General features: G+C 34.8%; 2 protein-coding genes, 1 long non-coding RNA gene and 1 other non-coding gene across 8 annotated transcripts; 1 reads left to right on the top strand and 3 right to left on the bottom strand.

Moving 5' to 3' along the window:
* Positions 1-1,204: 1,204 nt before the first annotated feature.
* On the bottom strand, positions 1,205-3,352 carry LOC104710757 (uncharacterized). 4 transcript variants are annotated; one of them, XR_015565416.1, is made up of 7 exons: positions 3,133-3,352; positions 2,764-2,856; positions 2,517-2,689; positions 2,253-2,344; positions 1,971-2,058; positions 1,631-1,716; positions 1,205-1,531 (listed from the first exon to the last, which is right to left on the bottom strand). It is a non-coding gene; the product is annotated as an uncharacterized LOC104710757 (long non-coding RNA). The 4 variants fall into 4 exon arrangements; XR_015565418.1 differs by lacking the exon at positions 1,971-2,058 and having other exon boundaries at positions 1,298-1,531; positions 3,133-3,325; XR_015565415.1 differs by lacking the exon at positions 1,205-1,531 and having other exon boundaries at positions 1,575-1,716.
* A 370-nt stretch (positions 3,353-3,722) lies between these two features.
* Positions 3,723-6,709, top strand: LOC147937939 (phosphate transporter PHO1 homolog 9-like). Its single transcript, XM_087465365.1, has 9 exons — positions 3,723-4,519; positions 4,600-4,858; positions 4,932-4,980; positions 5,074-5,145; positions 5,220-5,369; positions 5,464-5,616; positions 5,899-6,177; positions 6,278-6,417; positions 6,519-6,709. Exons 1-9 carry the CDS (start codon positions 3,853-3,855, stop codon positions 6,613-6,615), a joined length of 1,866 nt encoding a protein of 621 aa, XP_087321491.1. The 5' UTR covers positions 3,723-3,852; the 3' UTR covers positions 6,616-6,709.
* Positions 6,710-13,485: 6,776 nt separating this feature from the next.
* Positions 13,486-16,339, bottom strand: LOC104710755 (cytochrome P450 708A2). Of its 2 annotated transcripts, none has more exons than XM_087464080.1 (9): positions 16,123-16,339; positions 15,780-16,024; positions 15,332-15,656; positions 15,077-15,229; positions 14,744-14,992; positions 14,517-14,609; positions 14,345-14,423; positions 14,145-14,251; positions 13,486-13,877 (listed from the first exon to the last, which is right to left on the bottom strand). In XM_087464080.1, the coding sequence occupies exons 2-9, from the start codon at positions 15,989-15,991 to the stop codon at positions 13,656-13,658; spliced, it is 1,440 nt and encodes a 479-aa protein (XP_087320206.1). In that variant the 5' UTR covers positions 15,992-16,024; positions 16,123-16,339; the 3' UTR covers positions 13,486-13,655. The 2 variants fall into 2 exon arrangements, with proteins under 2 accessions (XP_087320206.1, XP_087320207.1); XM_087464081.1 differs by having other exon boundaries at positions 16,114-16,335.
* A 4,543-nt stretch (positions 16,340-20,882) lies between these two features.
* LOC147937938 (small nucleolar RNA R71) lies at positions 20,883-20,989 on the bottom strand. Its single transcript, XR_015567655.1, has one exon. It is a non-coding gene; the product is annotated as a small nucleolar RNA R71 (small nucleolar RNA).
* Positions 20,990-21,192: the final 203 nt, after the last annotated feature.

The raw sequence follows: 21,192 nt of genomic DNA, 5'->3' as shown, positions 1-21,192 counted from the left end.
ATTTATATAGTTAATATACATTAGAATTTTTTTTAACACTCAAAATATTTTCAAAAATACTCAAAATTCTCAAATTATCCATCTCAAAGTAGTTCTTTACATGTCATATACTAAAGCTTTATTTAATCGTTTAAGTACACTATTTTCTATTATAGAAATTACCCATAACTGTGTTACGTCCAATATTTCTCATCGTAGGACCATAAATAGACTGAAGTTTTAATCATAATTTAATTTACATGTTCAGATATGAAAAACAATTATGTGCATCAACATTAATATATTTCCAATGATGTTAAGAGTTTATTTATATATAAAAAAATTTCTTATGATTAAAGATTTTCATTCCGATTCGATTTCAATTGAAATTGTTTAGTGATTTTTGGAAATACTAAATTAAATTACTTAAAAACATTGGTAAAACATATATTCAGTCAAATAATAAACTATTTTAGGTCGTAAAATTTTAATTGTGTAATATTATAATTTTTTATAAAAATTAGTTGGTCACTCTTTTACAGTGTTTTGTCAATATTTTGGTGTATATGCAGAATACTTCAATCCGTACCGAAAATAAACATGATTATCATCTTCATCGACTCGAAAATAGAAACATTTAGGCAATCTATCAATAATAATTAAGCACAGCCCGTGTTTGTTGAAAACGTTAAAGTAATTTTGTTATGGGCTGTTAATCTCGTCCAGTCCATTCCCTTCTCATTTTGTCTCCTCTCAATTCATCCCGTTATAAAATTTAATGTCATATTACTATTTTCTTTTAAATAATTACCTATATAATAATGTTATTAATAAATTTTGGCTAAAAAATTTAGAAAAAATAAATGCATTCTCCATTTACATGTCACATAGTCGAAACCTTTTTTAAAAATCGTTTAAATACAATGTTTTCTATTATATTTTCAATGATATTAAGAGTTTATTTTAAAAAATTATATATAATCTTATGATTAAAGAGAGAGGCTTCGAGGGTTTTAGAGGTTTTTGATGTTTTGGGGAAAGTAACTAAATATTACAGATAGACCCCTTCATTTTTGACATATCCCACTTTTAACCCCTAACGTTTATATTCGACAAATTTTGAGATTTTCCCACTTTTATACAGACTTCCATTTTAATCGTGTGTTACAGAGGTACCGTTAGTGGAATGAATTTTACTTTAGATACTAAAATACGATGCAAACACTTTTGATGAATCTGTATTATATAATACTTGATCAATTCAGATTTCAGAACAAAAAGAGACCAAGGTTCTTGAAGTCTCCCAAGGAAATAAAAATGAGAGAAAAACTCAAAACTTTTGAAAGAAACATCTCTGCGATCTCCTAATAAAACAGTGCAATGGTAAACTAACTCACCTTAGCTAAAGAAAACAACAGAAAGTAACAGCTTTAAGTCAGATCATAAATTCAGCTTCTGAAAATCTGAACAAAAGTGAGTGAAGAGTTGTAGTACCAAAGCCCCTTCCTTATCGCCTTTATCTTCGCCACGGGTCTGGTTTTGGTGCTGAAATCTAAAACGCCATCCGCCCAGCAAGCCTACTCTTAGAGATTCGATATAAGAAACCAAAGAGCAACATTCAAAAATCGAGAAACTTCAACCCCAGATTTACCGCAGAAAGACGTATAATCACAAGGAGTGTGAGGGCCTTAGCTAACGGTGGGTATACCAAAAGTTGGAACACCAGAAGCCCAAGTCCTGAAAGGTTAGTAACTCAAATCATGAGTTACATTCAAGGGGGATATGGATAGAGAGAAGAACAAACTAAAGAAACAGAGTTGACGAACTATATACACGAAAACAATACCAACCATGCATGAAAAAAGTGAGATCCTGAAAAGGTTTAATAGATAATGTAATAAGGAGAATATTTTTGGAAAAATTCCAAACAAACATTCACAATTTTCTGGACCAAACCCACCAGACCATCCATAGGTAAATATAACATGCACCTGATATAGCTAAAACTGGGCCAACATCTTGAGATGAGAAGCTCAATCCCCCATAGCTTCTGTCACTGACGGCCCAGAGTGAAAATATCTTGCAAAGGTACCAAGAAAAAGGGTAAATTCATAAACAAAACTTCCTCTGCAGTACTTAAAAACTTTACTGATACTCTCGGCAGGGCACCAAGAATACCAATATCTTAAAGCCGCTAGGAAGATTTGAAAGAGAGGAGGAACCTCTAAAGCTAATTACTGTATGTCCTAGTGCTAGTAAGAACATTAAGATACCTGCAAAATTTGTCTGGAGATTGAACAATTTGTGAGTGGAGGTGTGCATTTTCTTGGACAGTTTGCAAAAGATCAAGCTCTGCTTTGGAAATCTGTACAGAGAAATACACATGTCAGGACTCAGGAGCAGATTTCACCTATCAGATTGAAGCATATGCAAATCGCCTGATTGACAAATGGGTAATTCAAAAAAATAAACTAAATCACAAAACCCAAATAAGTTTAAGGAAGGAGCTCTCAACTCAAGATCCTGCTGTTTCTTACCTCGTTATCCATCTGTGTACTCTTTTTGAAAGGTAGCTCGCAGTGACATCTGCTTATTCTTCAGTCCTAATATTTTCTGATTGAGTTCTTCAATGTTCGCTTCTAGCTCTTGGACAAAACGGTGATAAATCCCTTTCAACGGTTTCATCAAATTCTCCAATCTCTGCATTCAACTGCATGGATAGCGCCATTAAAAAAAAGAGGTAATGGCTATCTATCTATGTGATAGATATTTATCTTGCATTACCTGGGAAAACTTTTGCCTCGCACTGCTTCCGCTGCTCATCAAGGAGAGTCATCTCCTAAGCCTTTGGTCTTACCAGATTCATTTTGTGAATCTCTGGGGTACATACATAAAAGAAGATGCAAAATAATCATGAGAGCATCAATTTTGAATCTCTCGTTGATGAGGACACTACGTTGATGAGGACACTACGTGACAGGAGAGATGATGATTTATGAGCATGAGTTTATCATCTTAAAATCATGATGATGACCAGAGAGGAACCCAAAATCAAAACACATCAAGATTCAAAAACAAAATTCCAATTAAATTTGGTTTTAAGCATTAGAGATAGAGAACAATTTATTTGGTTTTAGGTTGAAACCGAATTACCTTGTTGTAGCCGATAGATCTTTTATACGCCAACTGCTTCAAATCTGTTCTTAGATTTACGATTGCTTTGCACCATCAAATCAAATTCCCAGAGTTCTATGGAATTCTTGAATCACTCTTTCAATTTTAGTACTGGAAACTAAGATCGAGAGCAGAGGCGGAAAAAAAAAATTAGGTTTCATGTCTCAGACTCTCTGTACATGGACGGCTAATATGTTATGTTCAAAATAAAATGAAACGGCTGAGATTAAAAGCTAAAACCGGGTCATATAAATGGGTAAAAAGGATCCGCGTGTTTATCCGATTTCAGAGCCAATATAATGACGTTTTTATCCTTATCGCAAATAAATTATTTGGTCATAATTGCAATGGCATTGTATTGTAAATTCTTACAAAACTAAGATTTTTTTCAGGCAATGTTTTACGATTAATAGTAGGGATTTGCATGAGATGTTTTGTATTTGGAAGGAACAATAACTCTGTTTTTTCCTCCCATTTCTCGTTATAATCTTATTTCTACACACACGTATATAGTCTTTGATTACCAGATTTAAAAAAAGAAACTTGAATCCAGCTCTTACACACAAAAATCCATAACCAAAAATGAAAAAGATTAGAGAAACAGAGGATTTTTTTTCTTCCCGTTCTTGCTAGATTTTCCCGGAAAACAAAAATAATAATCTTTCCGGGAAAAAAACAACAACAGCCAGATCAAGAAAGATGAAGTTTGGAAGAGAATTCGAGACGCAGATGATCCAAGAATGGCGAGAAGCCTACATGGATTACCGTTCTCTCAAATCAATCGTCAAACAGATCCTTCGTTTTCGCTTACAAAAACGTCCTCCTCATCCTCCTCCTCCACCTCCACCCTCGGGAGAAACCGCACCGCTCCAAGCCGAAGGCCAAGAAGGCGGTACAGGCTCCGCGGGGTTATCGAGAAGAATCTCTCTTTACCGCGCATTTAGCGGTCTAACGAACCGAGCTTCTCGCTCTCCGAGAAAATCACACAAGCCTCACAATCCTTTGAGTAGTAAACGACATAACCATCACCATTATCATCTCTTCGACGACGACGAGGAACAAGTCATTTTGATCAACGAAGACGAGTCAGCGAGCTACACCACGACGTTTCTTAGCTCGGCTGAGGAAGGAGGAGAGATGGAGGTTCAGTTTTTCAGGCGGCTCGACGGTGAATTCAACAAGGTCTTGAGGTTTTATAAGCAAAAAGTTGAGAATGTTATGGAGGAAGCTGATGAGCTTAGTAGGCAGTTAAATGTTTTGATAGCTCTTAGGATTAAGGTTGAGAATCCTAATGTTCATCTCCCTCCTGACATTAATAGCGTCTCTAGTGCTCCTTCTTCTCCTCATGCAACAATGAGGACTCCAGGTTTGTTTTAAGAATGGTTAATAACTAACGTTTAAGGTGCTGTCTGATATAGTTAATGTGAATGTTTTTTGATATTTTAGCAACTTCACCAATGGATGTGATAAAAGAAATGGAAGAGACAGAGGATAAGAAAGTGTTTAAACCTGCTCCAGTAGAGATGTTGGATCATATAAAGCTCAAGATCGAGCCTGAGACTCCATTGTCAACTCTTAAATTGATGATCCTTGGCCTCCCTAGTGAGCAAACCTTTAGCAAACCTGAGCTTAAGAGAGCAGAGGAGCTTATGAGCCGTGCTTTTGTTGAGTTCTATCAGAAACTTAGGTTTTTAAAAAGTTATTGGTAAGAAACAAAATATCTAAAGATCCTTACGTTTCTTGAAAACTCTGTTTTCTTATCTTTTCTTTCTTTGCAGCTTCTTGAATCAATTGGCGTTTGCAAAGATACTGAAGAAGTATGACAAGGTTTGTAATCTTTTAAAGTTTTAACTAAGAATCTTGTTTTTTTTTTTTAATGTATATCTTCTTACTTGGGATATATGTGTATTGTTTATGCAGACTACTTCAAGGAATGCATCAAAGCCTTATCTAAATACAGTGGATCACTCGTATTTGGGTAGCTGCGATGAGGTTATAATACATACCTCTTCTTTTCCTTTAATGTTGTAAACCAGACTTATATATAATATCGTTTACATTTTCAGGTCTCGAGGCTCATGTCGAGAGTAGAAGCGACGTTTATTAAGCATTTCGCCAATGGAAATCACAGAGAGGGAATGAAATGTTTAAGGCCTAAAACTAAGAGGGAGAAACACAGAACCACATACTTCCTCGGTACTCTATTCATCTTTTTAGCTTTATAATGAATAGTAAGTTTTAGCATCTGGTTGATCTATCTGTTTGCTTCCTTTATAGAAGAACATTAATTTGGTTTTGGTTTCTTCACAGGTCCAAACATTCAGAAGCTTATTGTTTTATGTTTGCTACTATGGATGGGGTGGAGATTTCAAGAAACGAACACACACATGCTATGACAGTGATATTTACAAAGAACTCTACCTTGTCGTTGCCATCATTCCTTACTGGTTCCGCTTCGCTCAGGTACTGATTAGAAGAAAAATCCATACTTTAAATTATAAACCCGCAACTCTTTTTTGTTTCAAAACGTTAAGAATCTTTACGTTACATCAACTCTGTGATTCACATACTATTTCAAAAAATTAAATTTATGTAGCATCGAACCCACATCTCTTGCTGTTCCAAAACGTTATAAATCCGTATTTTAACATTATACCCGCGAATCCTGCTGCTTCGAAATGTTAATTACCTGCAAAGCTTGACCCTTTCAAAATGTGTAAAACTTTGTTTGTTTTTCTCTTGTAGTCTATAAGGAGGTTGGTGGAGGAGAAAGATAAAACGCACGGCCTTAACGCGCTGAAGTATCTGTCGACTATATTAGCAGTCGCAGCTAGGACAATTTTTGAGATGAAGAGAGGGACATACTGGCTAACGGTGGCTGTAACAACGTCGACCATTGCCACATTGTTCAATACTTATTGGGACATTTTCAAGGATTGGGGTCTCATGAACCGCAACTCCAAGAACCCGTGGCTTCGTGACAAACTCTTAGTTCCTTACAAAAGCATATACTTCATTGTCATGGTAAACCAAAAAACAAATAGAAATAAAATGCTTATTTTGAGGTTTGAATTATAGCGTTTTCGCGGGATTTCTAACAGCTTGATTGGGATTTGAAATGAAGGCGGTGAATGTAGTGCTGAGGCTGGCATGGATGCAGACGGTTCTTGGGATTAAAGAAGCACCATTTTTGCATAAAAGAGCTTTGGTTGCTGTTGTTGCATGTTTAGAGATTGTTCGTCGCGGTATTTGGAACTTCTTTAGGTTCGGTTTTAGCATTAAAGCCTGATTTCAGATATCTTTGATCCAAGAATAAAAAAAGAAACAGAAGATAATGTTTTTGTGATCTTTGTTTTTGCAATCAGGTTGGAGAATGAACATCTGAACAATGTGGGGAAATACAGAGCCTTCAAGTCTGTACCTTTGCCTTTTCAAGAACTTGGAGGAAGTAAGAGCGTGTAAATAAAATTTAGTATCCCCATTGCAAGCTAAATTCAGATTACTAGTACATCATATGAAAATTGAATCTTCTCAGTTTTCAGCAAATATAAATTAATTTATTGGTTTTAACTTTTAACTTTGTGAATGTAGCAAATTAATGATGAATACATGGAATGTATAATGGGTGTCATTATTATAAACAGTTTATTCAACACATATATTCTGTTAAAATCCTTCAAATATATAAATAGTTTTGCATTTCAGGCAACATTTAAATGCTAAGGTTATGTAAATAAAGTTGCTCTATAAATTCAAACTTTTTTTTGTTTTTTTGTTCACCAACAATAAGTTGAAAAGGGGGATCACAGAGGATTGATTACTTGGACTCACAAAGGTTCTATTTCAAGGAGATCACAGAGGTTTGCTGATCTATCTATTCAGGAGATCCTACAGTTAATTTTTTTACTAGTACTAAGTTTCGGACTACGTACAAAACACAAAAGAACACTCACCTTACGCATACAACTATGAAATAGTTTGTCCATAGGATTCTATAAGTAAGTGGTACATGCTTCTTATGACACGACCCACCCTTAAGCTAGGTTCAAGTACATATGCAAGCGGGTAGCGAAACATACATTACTTGTGATCAGAGTTAGATCATGAAGCTAACTACATGCATTAAGAAAGAACTTAAAAATGAAAGTATAGTTCCAAACTTATATAAGAATCTGACAAACCCTAGAATCGCCATCTAAACTAATCGATCATCACCCCTAATTTTAGAAGTGTATTTATGGGCCATAAACATACATCGTCTCTTGGTTAAACATCAAGCCTCAAATGACATAGTGAACATAAATTAACCATTTAATCATGATATTTACTAAATATTAGGTATTCAAATGACATTTTGAGAATTAACAACGTGCACCATAGCAAGTGGAGGTTTTTTAGAGATCTATTATTTTATTAGAAATAGTATTTATAATGTTTTGTTAGCGTAAGATTTACCGTTTCATTGCATGGATTACTTTATCTCCTTAAAATTGAGTCAGATATGATAATATTAAATTTGCCAAAAATAATTGTACATATATGAATGATTAATTAAAGACGTCAAGTTGACTTGGAATCTTGGACTAGATCGGGAATTGAATATGATATCTTGGATTTTCCTAAAATAATGGTACACCTAACATGCATAATTATTCAATAATCGTTAAAAAAAAACATTTTACACTACATTAGATATAGACATCATATTGATGGTACACCTAACATGATATCTTTGATGGAGTTTGCTAATAATAAAACAAAATAAATATAATATAAGTTAAATTTAGATGTTTTAGATTCATTTAGAAACCTATGTGTGCCAATTTTTGATTGGTTTGGAGAAACTTTTTTTAAATTAATTTATTTGTTTTGTTATTCTCTCTCGTCTCTCTCCATTGATCGATGACAAAAGCTTCAGAGAAGAACAAGCGTAGAACTGAGAGGTGAAACAATTGAAAAATTTTGGTAATTTTTTTTTTAAAATTTCAGTTCTAGATCGACATACATTAGAGTTTTATGGATGTGAAAAAAAGTTAGGGTTCTACGAATTGGAATTAATGTTAACAAAATTAGATTTTTATGATGACAGATGATAGCTGTTTGGGAATGTGAAATTGAACTGTTTGTTTGAATACATTGTGTTGACGGAGATGCTCTAAATGGCAGGAAAATAGTCAAATTTCATTTCTGAATTGTATTATTATAAAACCAAACACAATAGTCCACTCTGATTTTTGAACTGTCTTTAAACATATTATAAAAATAAATACAACCACTAAATATTTTTAAACGTAATTAAACTCTTAATAATCTAACAATATATATATATATATATATATATATATATTTCTTCAGCTAAAATGATTTATATTAATGAATTGTGAAAGTCATTATACAAATAGCTTGTTAGCCACGTAGAAGGAATAAATTGTTCAAAGTAAAAAATACTAGATGTACAACCATGCTTTGCTAAAATATGATAAATAAATAGAATTTTTAAACAAATAGTATTTACATCATTTAAGATCATTTTAAGATTTAATTGCCGATTGAACTAACTTAAAATTTGGTTGAATATGGTTAATTACATATCTTCTAATATGGATAATTATTGCAGGTAACAAAAATAATATTTTAAAATGGTTGGGGTTGTAAAAAATGAACTACCAATTATTTAGAAAAGTGAATATTCAAAAAAAAAAAATGTTACAAAAAAAATTCTATTACCAAAAAAAGAAATTTACTTTTTTTTTACAATATACAAAAAAATAATTACAAAGAAAAGTTTAAGAAGAGTGTCGTGAAAAATCCCTCCAAACTAGTTGATCAGCACAGTCGTGATACATCACAAAGCCGTCTCAATCCAAGGCCCCCCTCTCCTTTTGGTTTACATATGCCATTCCAAACTACCTTATCTCCTACTAGAGTATTTGGGTTGTCCGGCCATGGAAAAGTCCAACATAACCTCTCGAATTTCAATATTGTCAAAACATCTAGTAGGTAATCAAAACAATGAATAAAAGAATTTTGAAATGCTTGGTATGTATTAAATTTGGGCTTTACTATGGGATTCCAACTAAAAACCAATTGGAAATGAGTACAGAGGCCCATATCTTATATATACCACTTAAGATCCTACTCAACTTTCAATATGGGATATTGCATCCCTAATACGCCCCCTCGAGATGATGGTTCTTTTAGGCATTAATATCGGTATATTCGGGCATGAATCGGCAGGCCAATTATTGGGTTGGGCCGATTGTGCATTGGGTTGAGCATGTGCGAAGCGGGCTCTGATACCATATTAGATCGCTGCCTAACTCACTTCCAAAGGCTAGCTCAAGGGAGGAGGTTTGCCTCACACTATATATATTGCCCAAAGAATATTAATTCTTCTGATGTGGGATAATTCGGTCTTTACTGTGGGCTTCCAACTCGAGATAATGCTCTCTTTTTTTTAGCTATCTCGATGGAATTGGGTCTTCCTTTGGGCCATCAATTAATGGGGTGATCTGGCCTCTGTCCGGGCCAAAATAGTTAACGGGCCAGCGTGTATAGGCTCTGATACCAAATTAAATTTGGGCTTTACTGTGGGCTTCCAACTTAAAACCAATTGGTAATGAGTGGAGAGACCCTAAACTTTTATATATTACTTAAATCCCCTCACATCTTTCCGATGTGGGATATTTTACACTAACACCCCCTTCACGCTCAGGCATGACCATCTGAAACATGGGCATATGTGGGAACAACATGCACGGGATGGCCCAACAATCAACCTGCTCTGATACCATATTAAATTTGGGCTTTACTGTGGGCTTCCAACTCAAAACCAATTGGCAATGAGTGGGGAGGCTCTAACCTTTTATATATTACTTAAACCCTTTCACATCTTTTCGATGTGGGATATTTTACACTAACAGTATGACACAGGAGATAAAGTGCAAGCGCTCCCCATAAGATGAATACTTACTTGTTCATGAGAGCAAATAACGAGAACATATATATCTTATAAATGAATTTGGGCGGGGTGGGTAATCTTGCGACGCCATTGATTTTGTAGTAAATGGTAGCCCCAAATTGGGGATATATTGGTGACTATCTAATGGAGTGCCATGAGCAATCACAGCTTCCATGAGTTCCTGCTGGTTATCTCGACCTCCCACATACAACTCTAATTTATTTGCATTGATGTGTAGGCAAGATATCAGAGATAGCTCTTCAAAAATATAAATTGTTTCTCGTAGTGATGAAGAGAAACTATCTGAGAAAACTAAAATGTCATCAGCAAAGTATTTAAACTGGACGGTTTAGTAATCGAGATAAAACATTTTGTACCACAACAAACAAGTAAGGGAACATGGAGCAGTCTTTGTCGAATCCCTCTGTTACTTGCAAAAACCCCTTTTAACTCACCATTAATTACCAATGAGAAGAATGCAGTGGATATGCAATATATCACCTAAGTCTGGAAATCCCAATGCCTTGAATATGGAGATGATAAAGGACCATTAACATGTATCAGAAGCTTTCGATATGCCAAACTTGATGGCACTCCTAGGAGCTATGAAATCATTGTGATATATATAATCTTTCACAAGTTTTGTTGCCAAAAAGACATTTTCCAAGAGCAATCTTGATGTAAGGATGGGAGCTGAATCACCGGCTGAAGCAGTGGCTGAAGTACTACTTGACTGACTGCTTGATGAACAGCCTGACGAACGTCCTGATAGACTGCCTGAAGTACTTTTTGGAAAGAACCAGCTTGTACCAGTCAAGGAGAATTATCATATCCTTCCAAAATGTGGAAGAATCAGTAACAAACATAATTTGGAGCTGACCGCTGGAACTAGAAGTGATGCGGACATTCAACGAGCCAGAAGATCACATCGTTGGAGTAGGACCGTTGCACTCTTTTTCCCTTATCTAGGGTTTTTCCCAATGGGTTTACCTAGAAATGTTTTTAATGAGACAACATCCTTCCACATATCTTCCTAGAAAGCCACCCTTGTTTCGTGCTAGTTCAAGACATTGTTCAGGGAACCTTTCTACAAATCAATTATCACTCAAAATGTATCTTTCCATAAATGGCTCAAACCAAAGCATCCCTTGGCGTCCTGGAGAGCTTCAATATCACTTGGAGACTTCACCACACATCTTAGGATGCACCCCACCTCACTTGATTAGGCGGATCAAGTTAAAGTGTAACTTTCCTTATTTGGATCTGTTTGTCTTTATGACACAACGGCTTTTTCCTTATTCAATGTTGCGCCTTTGTGAGATTCTCAAGACCATCCAGAAGCTTCGTAGAATGTATCTAGACGTCCCAAGAAACCACAACTTCGGCCCCAAGTTATCAAGACTCAAGGTGCATCACAACTTTCCAGATTTGGCTGATATAATCAATTGGTGGCAACTTGTCCTGTGGGAAGGTTGTTAAAGGGTGAGGACCAGGGTTCGAGGAACGCCTGGCGCACCAATAACCTACTGTGGATTTGGATGAATAGTTCCATTCCACGGTGATGGGTTAGGATCGATGCCCTGCAGGGCCAGCTTGGGGTCTGTTGGGACGGCTAGCGGGGGGCTAGCAGGGTCCACGGACGGTCCGTTGGGGCAGCTAGCGGGGGGCTAGTGGGGTCCACGGGACGGGTTGTTACAATAAAAATCGATTTTTATATGACAACCCGTCCCGCGGACCCCACTAGCCCACCGCTAGCTGCCCCAACGGACCGTCTGTGGACCCTACTAGCCCACTGCTAGCTGGCCCAACAGACCCCAAGCTGGCCCTGCAGGGCATCGATCCTAACCCATCACTGTGGATATCCAAATCCACCAGTAGGTTATTGGTGCGCCAGGCGTTCCTCGAACCCTGGTCCCTCACCCTTTAACAACCTTCCCACAGGACAAGTTGCCACCAATTGAGATTCAATTCTCAAAGACCATAATTATCATTAATTGTTGAGATTTCTTTCTTTATTTTAGCATATAGATGTTGTACTTGAGTCTCTATATAAGCTCTATCACGTTTTACTTTTCAACACACGCTTTTGATTAATAAGAAATTTTAGTTTGCTTCAACACTTTGTGTTTTGAATCAAATCATTGTTCTTGCGAGTTCTAGGTAGTTTGTGGAATCAAACAACTTAGGTTTCGTGTAGAGTTTATGATCCTTGCAGAGGAATAGCCCTTGGATCATATCCTCTAGCCCTTGGTGTTGTGGAATCAACATCAAACCGGTTACTCTCCACCAAATCGCTTCCGTCTAAGCTTCTAAGTCTTTGAGTCCGTGAGCCTTGTTTTGGTGGATTCCGAGGCTTGTATCAAATCTTCCCTGCACAAATCCATAAGTATAACCTTTAACCGGGTTGTTAGTATTTTTAAAACCACCTTGTATAACATATTTTATCAATCAATTGGTCTATATTCCTTTATTGTGGCATATGCAACTTTCGGATTCTTTGGGATAAGAGCCAAGAGAGTAGATTTTACGAGTCAAGACATTTGGTTAAATAGGAAAAAATATTGCATATATAGCAACTACAAAATCATACTGACTCATACTAAAGACAGCCACATACAGTAGAAAGTTTGTGTATCACTCCGGTCCACACACGTTTCTTAGACGACGATGATGCTTTATTTCACCATTAGAAACTGGTCATACCAGCTCGGCAGCTCCGAGCATTGTGCAGGAAAACACTATAACCCAACATATCTACTAAGTATTCATGAGTTACTTTCACAAAATCATCCTCTTCTTTTTCGAGGAAATCTCCAAAATGTATGGACGCCTCAGCTATAATCTCATCGGATTAATTAGTAAGAGCAGCCCAAACTCCAATATTTATAAGCTTCAAACTGCATTACGGAAAGCATTTTGGGTACGCCACTCAATGAAATAAGAGGTATTTTTTGTCCACATAGCTCGGCACAAACATTTAGTATTTTCAATATTCAATTTTGCTTATTTTGTGCTGTTTAATTAATCTAAATTTCTATTAGTTATTGGTATAAATGTAATACTTATAAATAGAGATAATTTAATGGACCATTTTCAATTCACAATATTGTACAAATGTTTTTGTTTCTTAGGTGAACATTTTAAGAGGAGAAAAAACTCTCTAAAAATGTATTGTTCATTAACTTTACTTATCCTTTCTTAAGTTTTTTTTTCTAGTAGATGAACATGATCAGTAATATATATAAACATCGTTGGAGAAGATAAAATTCCTGCTATGATTTGCTGAAAGAAATAGAAAACAAAAATTGTATGATTATATTATTATTACCGCAGTAAATATCAATATATCATAGAAGGTAAAAGCTGTAGAGTTGTAGAAGATATTATTATTCTCACGGGACTAAAAGTTCATATAAGTTATTTAATTTGTAGAGTTTGCTTGTAGAAGATATTGAAATCGCGAGCATTATATTATAATGTTTAGGAAAAACAAAGACGAAACGAAGGAGATTTATATAGTAAGAGGATGTCTGCGATAAGGTCATGTGGAACATTTGGAGATGTTTATTGAAATGCCCTCGGGGAAGAAAACAGCTGGCGCTCGAATCACCTCAGAGCCTTTGAACAACGAGAAATCGTAAGTTGTGATAAGATGGTGGAGGAAAATTGAAATCTGAAGTCTCGCAAATTCTGCACCAACGCACTGTCTAACTCCTCCTCCAAACACCATGAATGTTTTCGACCCAGACCGCACCTCTTTCCCCTGCACACCATAACCATCATCAAAATCCAATTAATAGATTAGCTAAAAATACGTACGCAGTTTTTTTTTGTTTTTATGTTTTGAAAATGTTATTCCGCCGAATGCATACTATAACAAAATTTATGTTGAATGATAAAACGTAAAAGCAATAATATGTTTTTTTTTTTTTTTTTTTTAATTTATCATGCACGTATAAAAATATAATAAACCAGAGTAACTTCGTTCATCTACTAAATATTTTGGCGTTTCGAGTAAAATATACAATACCTCCCATCTCCATGGATTAAACTCGAAAGGGTTTTCATAGACTTCAGAATCAAAATGAACCACTGAAGTTGCAACCAACACTACCCAACCAGCTGGAATAGTGTATCCTGTAGTTACAAAAATTCGTAAAAAAAGTCAACTTAAAAAAATAAATATTATAGTAGTATACGATATATCACATGATCAGTACTAGTACTTACCATTGATTTCCACATCCTCTACCGCCTTTCTAAACACAACCGGAGCCATGTTTGCTAATCGAAGCGTCTCATTGATAACCTAGAGAGAGTAGTGTAAATAAAAGGTGAAGCATGTGAACCTTACAATATATTATACAAGCCTTAGACGAAAGAAGATCAAGTAATTAGTTACCATGTTGGTGAAAGTCATCTTGTGTCTGTATTCTTCCCAAGTAACTCCACCTTCTTTATCTTCTCTGCTTTCAAGGATCGCCTCGTGCTCTCTCTGCCAAATTACAATTATATATATATATTATATATCAACATACATACAAATAAGCTTGTTTGTTTGTGTCTAGCAAATAAAAAATACATATTTGCTAGAATACCATCACATGGTTAGCTTCTCTAAACATTTACCTTCAGTTCAGCGAGAACTTTTGGGTTTTCCGATAGGAATTTGACAGCGAAACAAATGGTCTTAACGGTGAGCTCCTGAGTGACACATGAAAGAACAAAGATGAGACTTACAATCGCATCTTGGGTCACTAAGCTTCCTTCTTTCTCAAGCTCTTCCATCACCGTGTTAAGGAAGTCATCGTGCTTTTCTGTTGACGCATTCCTCTTCGAGTAAACTTCGTTTAACAGCTTCATCCCATCTCGGCATGCCTGTATATAATTAATATCATAGAAATCATGGGTTTAGTGTTGTGATAGGTCCCCAGTAAATATAAGAAAAAAAATAAGTCTCACCCGAAGAGTTTTGTAGATTCCCTTCAAGGCCTCTAGAGTAAAAGATGGCCGAAACCAATCGAAACTGAAGGCCTTGAAATTATCCATAAGCTTTGCTTGAGTCTCTGGTTTGAGGTTACTTATCATTTTTGGTGTCAAGTGAGCTGTTATCATCTACAAAGATTAAAAACAGATTAAAGAGCTAGTGAGAATTTCATTAACTGTATTGTCAGTGAAATTTGTCAGACACACAAAAAAAAAGGATAGATAATATACACTGAAAACTGCATCCCTAACATCGAATCTTCCTTGGCTAGCCTTCAAACTGAGATGCTCGCGGGTCACGCGGTCCATATCTTTTAATATATTCCGCTTCAAATTCTCCGAACCCACAAGCTGCATACTTATTAGTTTGATGTGCTTGTGAATGTTCCCGGTCTTGAAAAATATGCTCTCTTTTCCCAGTGACTTCACTAAACCATCCGGATAACTTAAATTGAAAGACTTGTTCTCTTGCCGCAAAATCTCCATGTTCACATCTTTATCTGTCGAAACCACGGTTTTGAATCCTAGAATGTTCGTTCGAAACAAAGGCCCGTACCTGAAACACTCACGCAACACACAAACGTATGAATAAGGATATAAACATACAAGATCACACATATATATAGATAGAGACCGAGAGAGAGAGAGAGAGAGAGAGAGAGAGGGATTGAAATCTGACTTTGACATCCTCTTCTTGAAAAAAGGTGAGATCTCGTAGAATCCATGAGGCTTGTAGAAGTGGAATGTCTCTCCGATGATCGGGAAACCCATTGATCCCGGAGGTAACTTGCCGTTGAACTTAGGGTTTGACCATCGGTACCACCAATGGCTAATCCTCACAACCACTAAGGCTATAACACACAGTCCTGTAATCCACAACAGATCACTCATCTTGTTGCACCCTTGAAACTATGAACTCGTACCCTTCAAGTATACCTTTGTGCGTTAAATAGATGATGAATCATACGATAAAATAAAATTATTTAACTTTCATTTGGACAGAAGAAAGCGACCATTTTTACTTTAAAATTGCCCAACGCGCGACTTCAAGATTCCATAGCTTTTCCACAGTGTATATATATATATATATATATATATAAGCTAAAAACCACGAGTTACTCGATTGATTTAAAATACTTATAATGAACAATCACAGCAATAATGATTTATAAGTTATAACTAAGGCGAAGGAAGAGAGAGACCTCCATCAAATAATAGCTAAATTGTCATAGAGTGACCAAATGATTTCAAAAGCCGTGTCTTATATATTAAAACATTGGAGGTTGAAATGTCACAATAACCATTTGCTTAATATTTCTTTTTTTATTCTTTAGTATTTATACATTTTTATTTATATTATTTCTATATTTTCTGTAATTTGGTAATGTTAATAAGAATTTCTTTAAAAAATAAACACAGATTTTTTTAATAACCTAATACATTTTTGGTTATTTTTTAAAACAGAAAAATAATCCCTAATTTCCTACTATATTATTTCGGAAGTAAGTGACTTTTTTCTGTAGACTATATAATAGATATACATTTGATTTTTTGTTGTAAAATTATGACATTCACAATTTAGATGTATAATAATTTACAGATTTGTTTGATTTTTGGTAATTAGGGATAGTATAGATTTTATGTGTATTACTCATAATAACCATATAAATCTTACAAAATAGATGTTATTTCCATAAATCATATTCAGCACATGATTTCATAGCATAATATTTCATTAGAAAAAAAAACTTTTAAAACAACTAAAACAATCATACATATGCTGGTTTAAATAAAAATTACAAAATAAATAAAAAGAATTTCAATCCACAAATCCTATTCTAGACTTATAATTTTTTTTGTAATATATAATAATAGTCCACGGGCACTGGTTCCCTTGTGCTCCGGGTTCAATATCCTTTTGAACCGGAGATGCTCTTGCAAACACCAAAAACAATATTTTTTGCTCCTCTTAACTCAACTTAATGCTTCTTGTTAATGCATTTCAGATAAGAGGAGTAGTCTTCCAATTGGGTTGAACTTTTCATAATTGATTGATTGTTAGGTTATACTCCCTCTGTCTCACAAAGATTGAAGTTTTAAAGAAATTTCTTTGTCCCAACAAGATTGATGTTTTGAATATTTTTAATAAATTTTTGTTTTAATGATTACTGATGCTGTAGAGTGTATGGAGTGTAAAAGTGGGAAGGTGGGAAAGTGAAAAAGTATTAGAAAAATAAATCATATATTCTCTCTGTCTTAATATGTGTGTAAAATCCTAAACTTCAATCTTTGTGAGACAGAGGGAGTATTTGGATTGATTAGTTTGGTTCCTCATTTATAACATTCTTTTCTTTCAATCTAAATAGGTCACCAAGATTATGATCTTAGATTTAATATATTGATACATTAAAAGTGTTGTTGAATTGCTTTATAAAACTCCTTGACCAACAAAAGCTGAAGTTAAGACACTATGTGAAAAAACCAAATTTAACATTAATGCTTGCTTGTTTTCTTAAATTCAAACGAATGGTTAGTTTCAAATTTAACATTAATGCTTGCTTGTTTTCTTAAATTCAAACGAATGGTTAGTTTCTAGGCAATTCAGTGCTTCGATAATCAATTATGTGTATGTTGGTTTAGACCATCTCCAAGGTTTTCCCTATTTTTACCTCTAAAATAGAGGAACTCTATAATAGAGGTGACTTTTGCTCCAATAGATACCTCTATTTCTTCCTCTAAAAAAGAATATTCCGTAGAGATTCTTTTTTTATTTTATTATTAATACCTTTTACTTATAAAAATTGAAAAGTACCCCATTTATTTTAGTATTTGTGAAATTTTCATAAAATTATGATATTATTTAAATTTTTAACATTCATAAATATTATTTAAATATCACATTTATTAAAAGAAATACATTGCTTTATATAAAATAATAAAAATGTTAAAAGTTTAAGGACCATTAAATATATAATTTATTTATTTTGATCAAAAATATAAAAGTGTTAAAAGTTCAAGGACCATTTTATAAATAAAAAAGTTCAACTCTATATATAGAAGAAAAAATAGAGATCTCTATTATAGAGGTAGAAATAGAGATGGGTTGGAGTAGATTTTACTCTAAAATAGAGTTAAAAAGCAAATATAGAGGTGGGTTGGAGATGCCCTTAATATTCATGTTTTGAGTTCAAGAACGGTTTCTAATGCAACCTATATATTTGGTTCATTTAATGTCATGAACCCTGATGGTTTTCTATATCTAATGTCTTTCACTTATTGATTTACAATCTTTTATTCTATTCTCTTTTTGCATTCTAGCTATATTTGAAGCATCATTATTTATAGTATATTTGATTGATTCTTGTGGGTTTATTCCCTTCCAAAAATACTATTGCAGTTGTCATTATATTTAACGCCCGTATTCCAGTAAATAATAAAATATTAAATTTTATATCAGGAATTAGAGTAGATTTGGTTTAATCACTGTTGGTTTATTAACCAGATCGATTTATTGATTAAATCAAAAGGATGGTTTAGCTAATTTAATTAAACTAAGTACCCTATTCTTTATCAAGTGACGTTTCCTTCTCCTTTTGCTTTGGTGTTACTGTTGTCGTTGGTTTTTCTTTGAGAAAAAAAGAGAAAGAGAGAACTCTGGTCGATTTGGTGTGAAGGAGATCAATAAAGCTTTGTTTTAGAGATGATATATTATGTTTTTTTTTGTGGTTTTTAACCATGATATAAAGAGTCTTTTAGTGTCTTTTGATTTGTTTTCTAGGATGTTTTTGAGTTTTTACAGGTTTTCTAGGATTTTGGCATGAAAGGAGCAAAATGGAGCAATTTGGATCATTTTGGAGGATCAATTCAGAAGAAACGAACTTGGAGTCAGAACGGATAGGGAGTGTCGATCGACACTGCCTTAGCATCGATCGACACCATGTTCAGCCGATGAAGAATCACAAATTTGGAAGTTTTACAAAGTTGCCCGAAGTTTCCATATTTGCAACACAAGTCTCTGACGTGTTTTAGGACATATAAATAGTATTTTTAGGTTTTCCCAACCATTAAGTTCTATTCTAGCAAGATTTATTTTTCTGCAACCCTGTGAGATTTTGAGGGCTTTGGAGAGAGAGATCTGCTTTGTAGAGAAGAATTTCTTGAACTCCCTTTATTCTTTTAATTTCAGTTGCTTATTATTCAGAATCATGTCTTGTTCTTCATTAAACATGTCTGAGTAGTAAGCTTGTTAGGTTCAAGGTTTTTTATAGGGTTTTTATGAATTATTAGATCTGTTTATTTAGGATTCATTATCTATCTAGATCTTCATCTTAGGTTGTTCTTCATATTAATTCTTGATTGATCACCTAGAATTAATACTATAGAAAAATAAGTTGATATGAGAATATAATTGATTTTCCTGATAAAACATTTTGATGAGCAAAATTATTTCTTGCAAAGAGATTTGATTTAATAATTTTGTGAACAATCTAAAACTGATTTTATTGCTGATTTTTAACCTAGAATTTTACAAAGAGATTTGGATTTTCTGGTTTTAAATTTAGATAATATTTGCAGTGAGAACTGATTTATTTTACAAAAGTTTTTAGAATTCTAGATCTGTTTTTAATTGCTTGAATCCTAATTAATTGATTGATTTAATATTTCATAATTTCCTGAGAAGTTTCCTAGGCCTAGCTTTTTGATCCCCTGAATTTACAACAGTTTTATTTTAATATTTTGCATTGCTTTTATTTTAATTCAAATTAATCTGTTTAGCTTAATTATAAAACTCTATAATTTATTGTGTAGTCTTGAGTCCTTGTGGAATTCGACCCCTAAGTACTGCAGTGATCTCTTAATTTGAGAGAGTAGCTCTAGGGATTAATTTGAGCATATCAAATTTTGGCGCCGTTGCCGGGGACTCTTTGTTCTACCATTAGATTTGAGTTTTTAATTTTGTCTAAATTTTTATTTTTATTTTCTACTTACACGTTTTTGTTTTTGTTTTTCTTCTCTTTGGTGTTTCAGGTGCATGCCTCCTAGACCTCACACAAGGAGCGACAAGACTGATCCTACTGTGAATCTTTCAAACCAAGAGTTGGGAAAACTTGAGCGTGAGAACCAAAAAGCAGCCAAATCTTTGAAGATGGTTAACTCAATCATTCTGATGCGAGATGAGGATGGTGCTTTGAGGGATCAAGAGGGCCACTTGCGCAATGAGCAGGGCCAAGAGATTGATGCTGAGGGCAATGTGATTGCTGAAATTGCTGTTGTCGACGAGCCAGCTGATGGTGTCGACGGTGTCAATCGACACCAACTGGGTGTCGATCGACACCCCCTTCCTGCAGACGGACGTGGAGCTGCCAACCACGTCCATAACCCAGTTCGAAGACATGATCAAAACCGGGACTTTATCAGGACCATTGCTGACTACAACTGGACTGATCTTGTGTATGAGAACCGGTCTGCTATTGTTCCTCCACCATTCCAGAGGAATGATTTTGAGCTGAAGCCTACTTACTTTCAACTGGTTGGGCAGAGACCTTTCTCAAACCTGCCCCATGAGAAGCCTTTGGACCACATTGAAAACTTTGAGGATCTTGTGACCAGTATCAAGGCTAATGGAGTGACTGAGGATTTCATATTCTGCAAGCTTTTCTTATACTCACTTGCAGGAGAGGCATCTCGGTGGTTGAAGCAGTTGCCAGCTGGATCTTTGACGAATTGGCATGATATCAAGGTGGCTTTCCTCAACCATTTCTATGATGATGCAATGTCAGATGAGCTGAGAGTCAAGATCTCTTCATTCAAGCAAGGACATGATGAAGCTTTCAAGGCAGCTTGGGTGAGATTCAAAGCTTATCAAAGGGACTATCCACACCATGGTTTTTCAAGGGTACAACTGTTGAGTATCTTCTTTAGAGGGTGTGACTGGAAGTATCAGTTAGCTTTGGATGCTACAAGTCATGGGAACTTTAAGACAAGATTTCCAGAAGATGTTGAAGTTTTGATTGAGAATTTGGCTTCTAGCAATATCACTAAAATAGCTGATGCTGAAAGAAAGAGACTGCATGGAGAGTTTGATTCAAACC

Source organism: Camelina sativa, chromosome 9 (genome assembly GCF_030686135.1).
Source record: "Camelina sativa cultivar CO46 ecotype springtype chromosome 9, ASM3068613v1".
NCBI classification, from domain to species: Eukaryota; Viridiplantae; Streptophyta; class Magnoliopsida; order Brassicales; family Brassicaceae; genus Camelina; species Camelina sativa.
The sequence above is the reverse complement of the archived record's forward strand: the minus strand, read 5'-3'. Positions and strand labels throughout refer to the sequence as shown.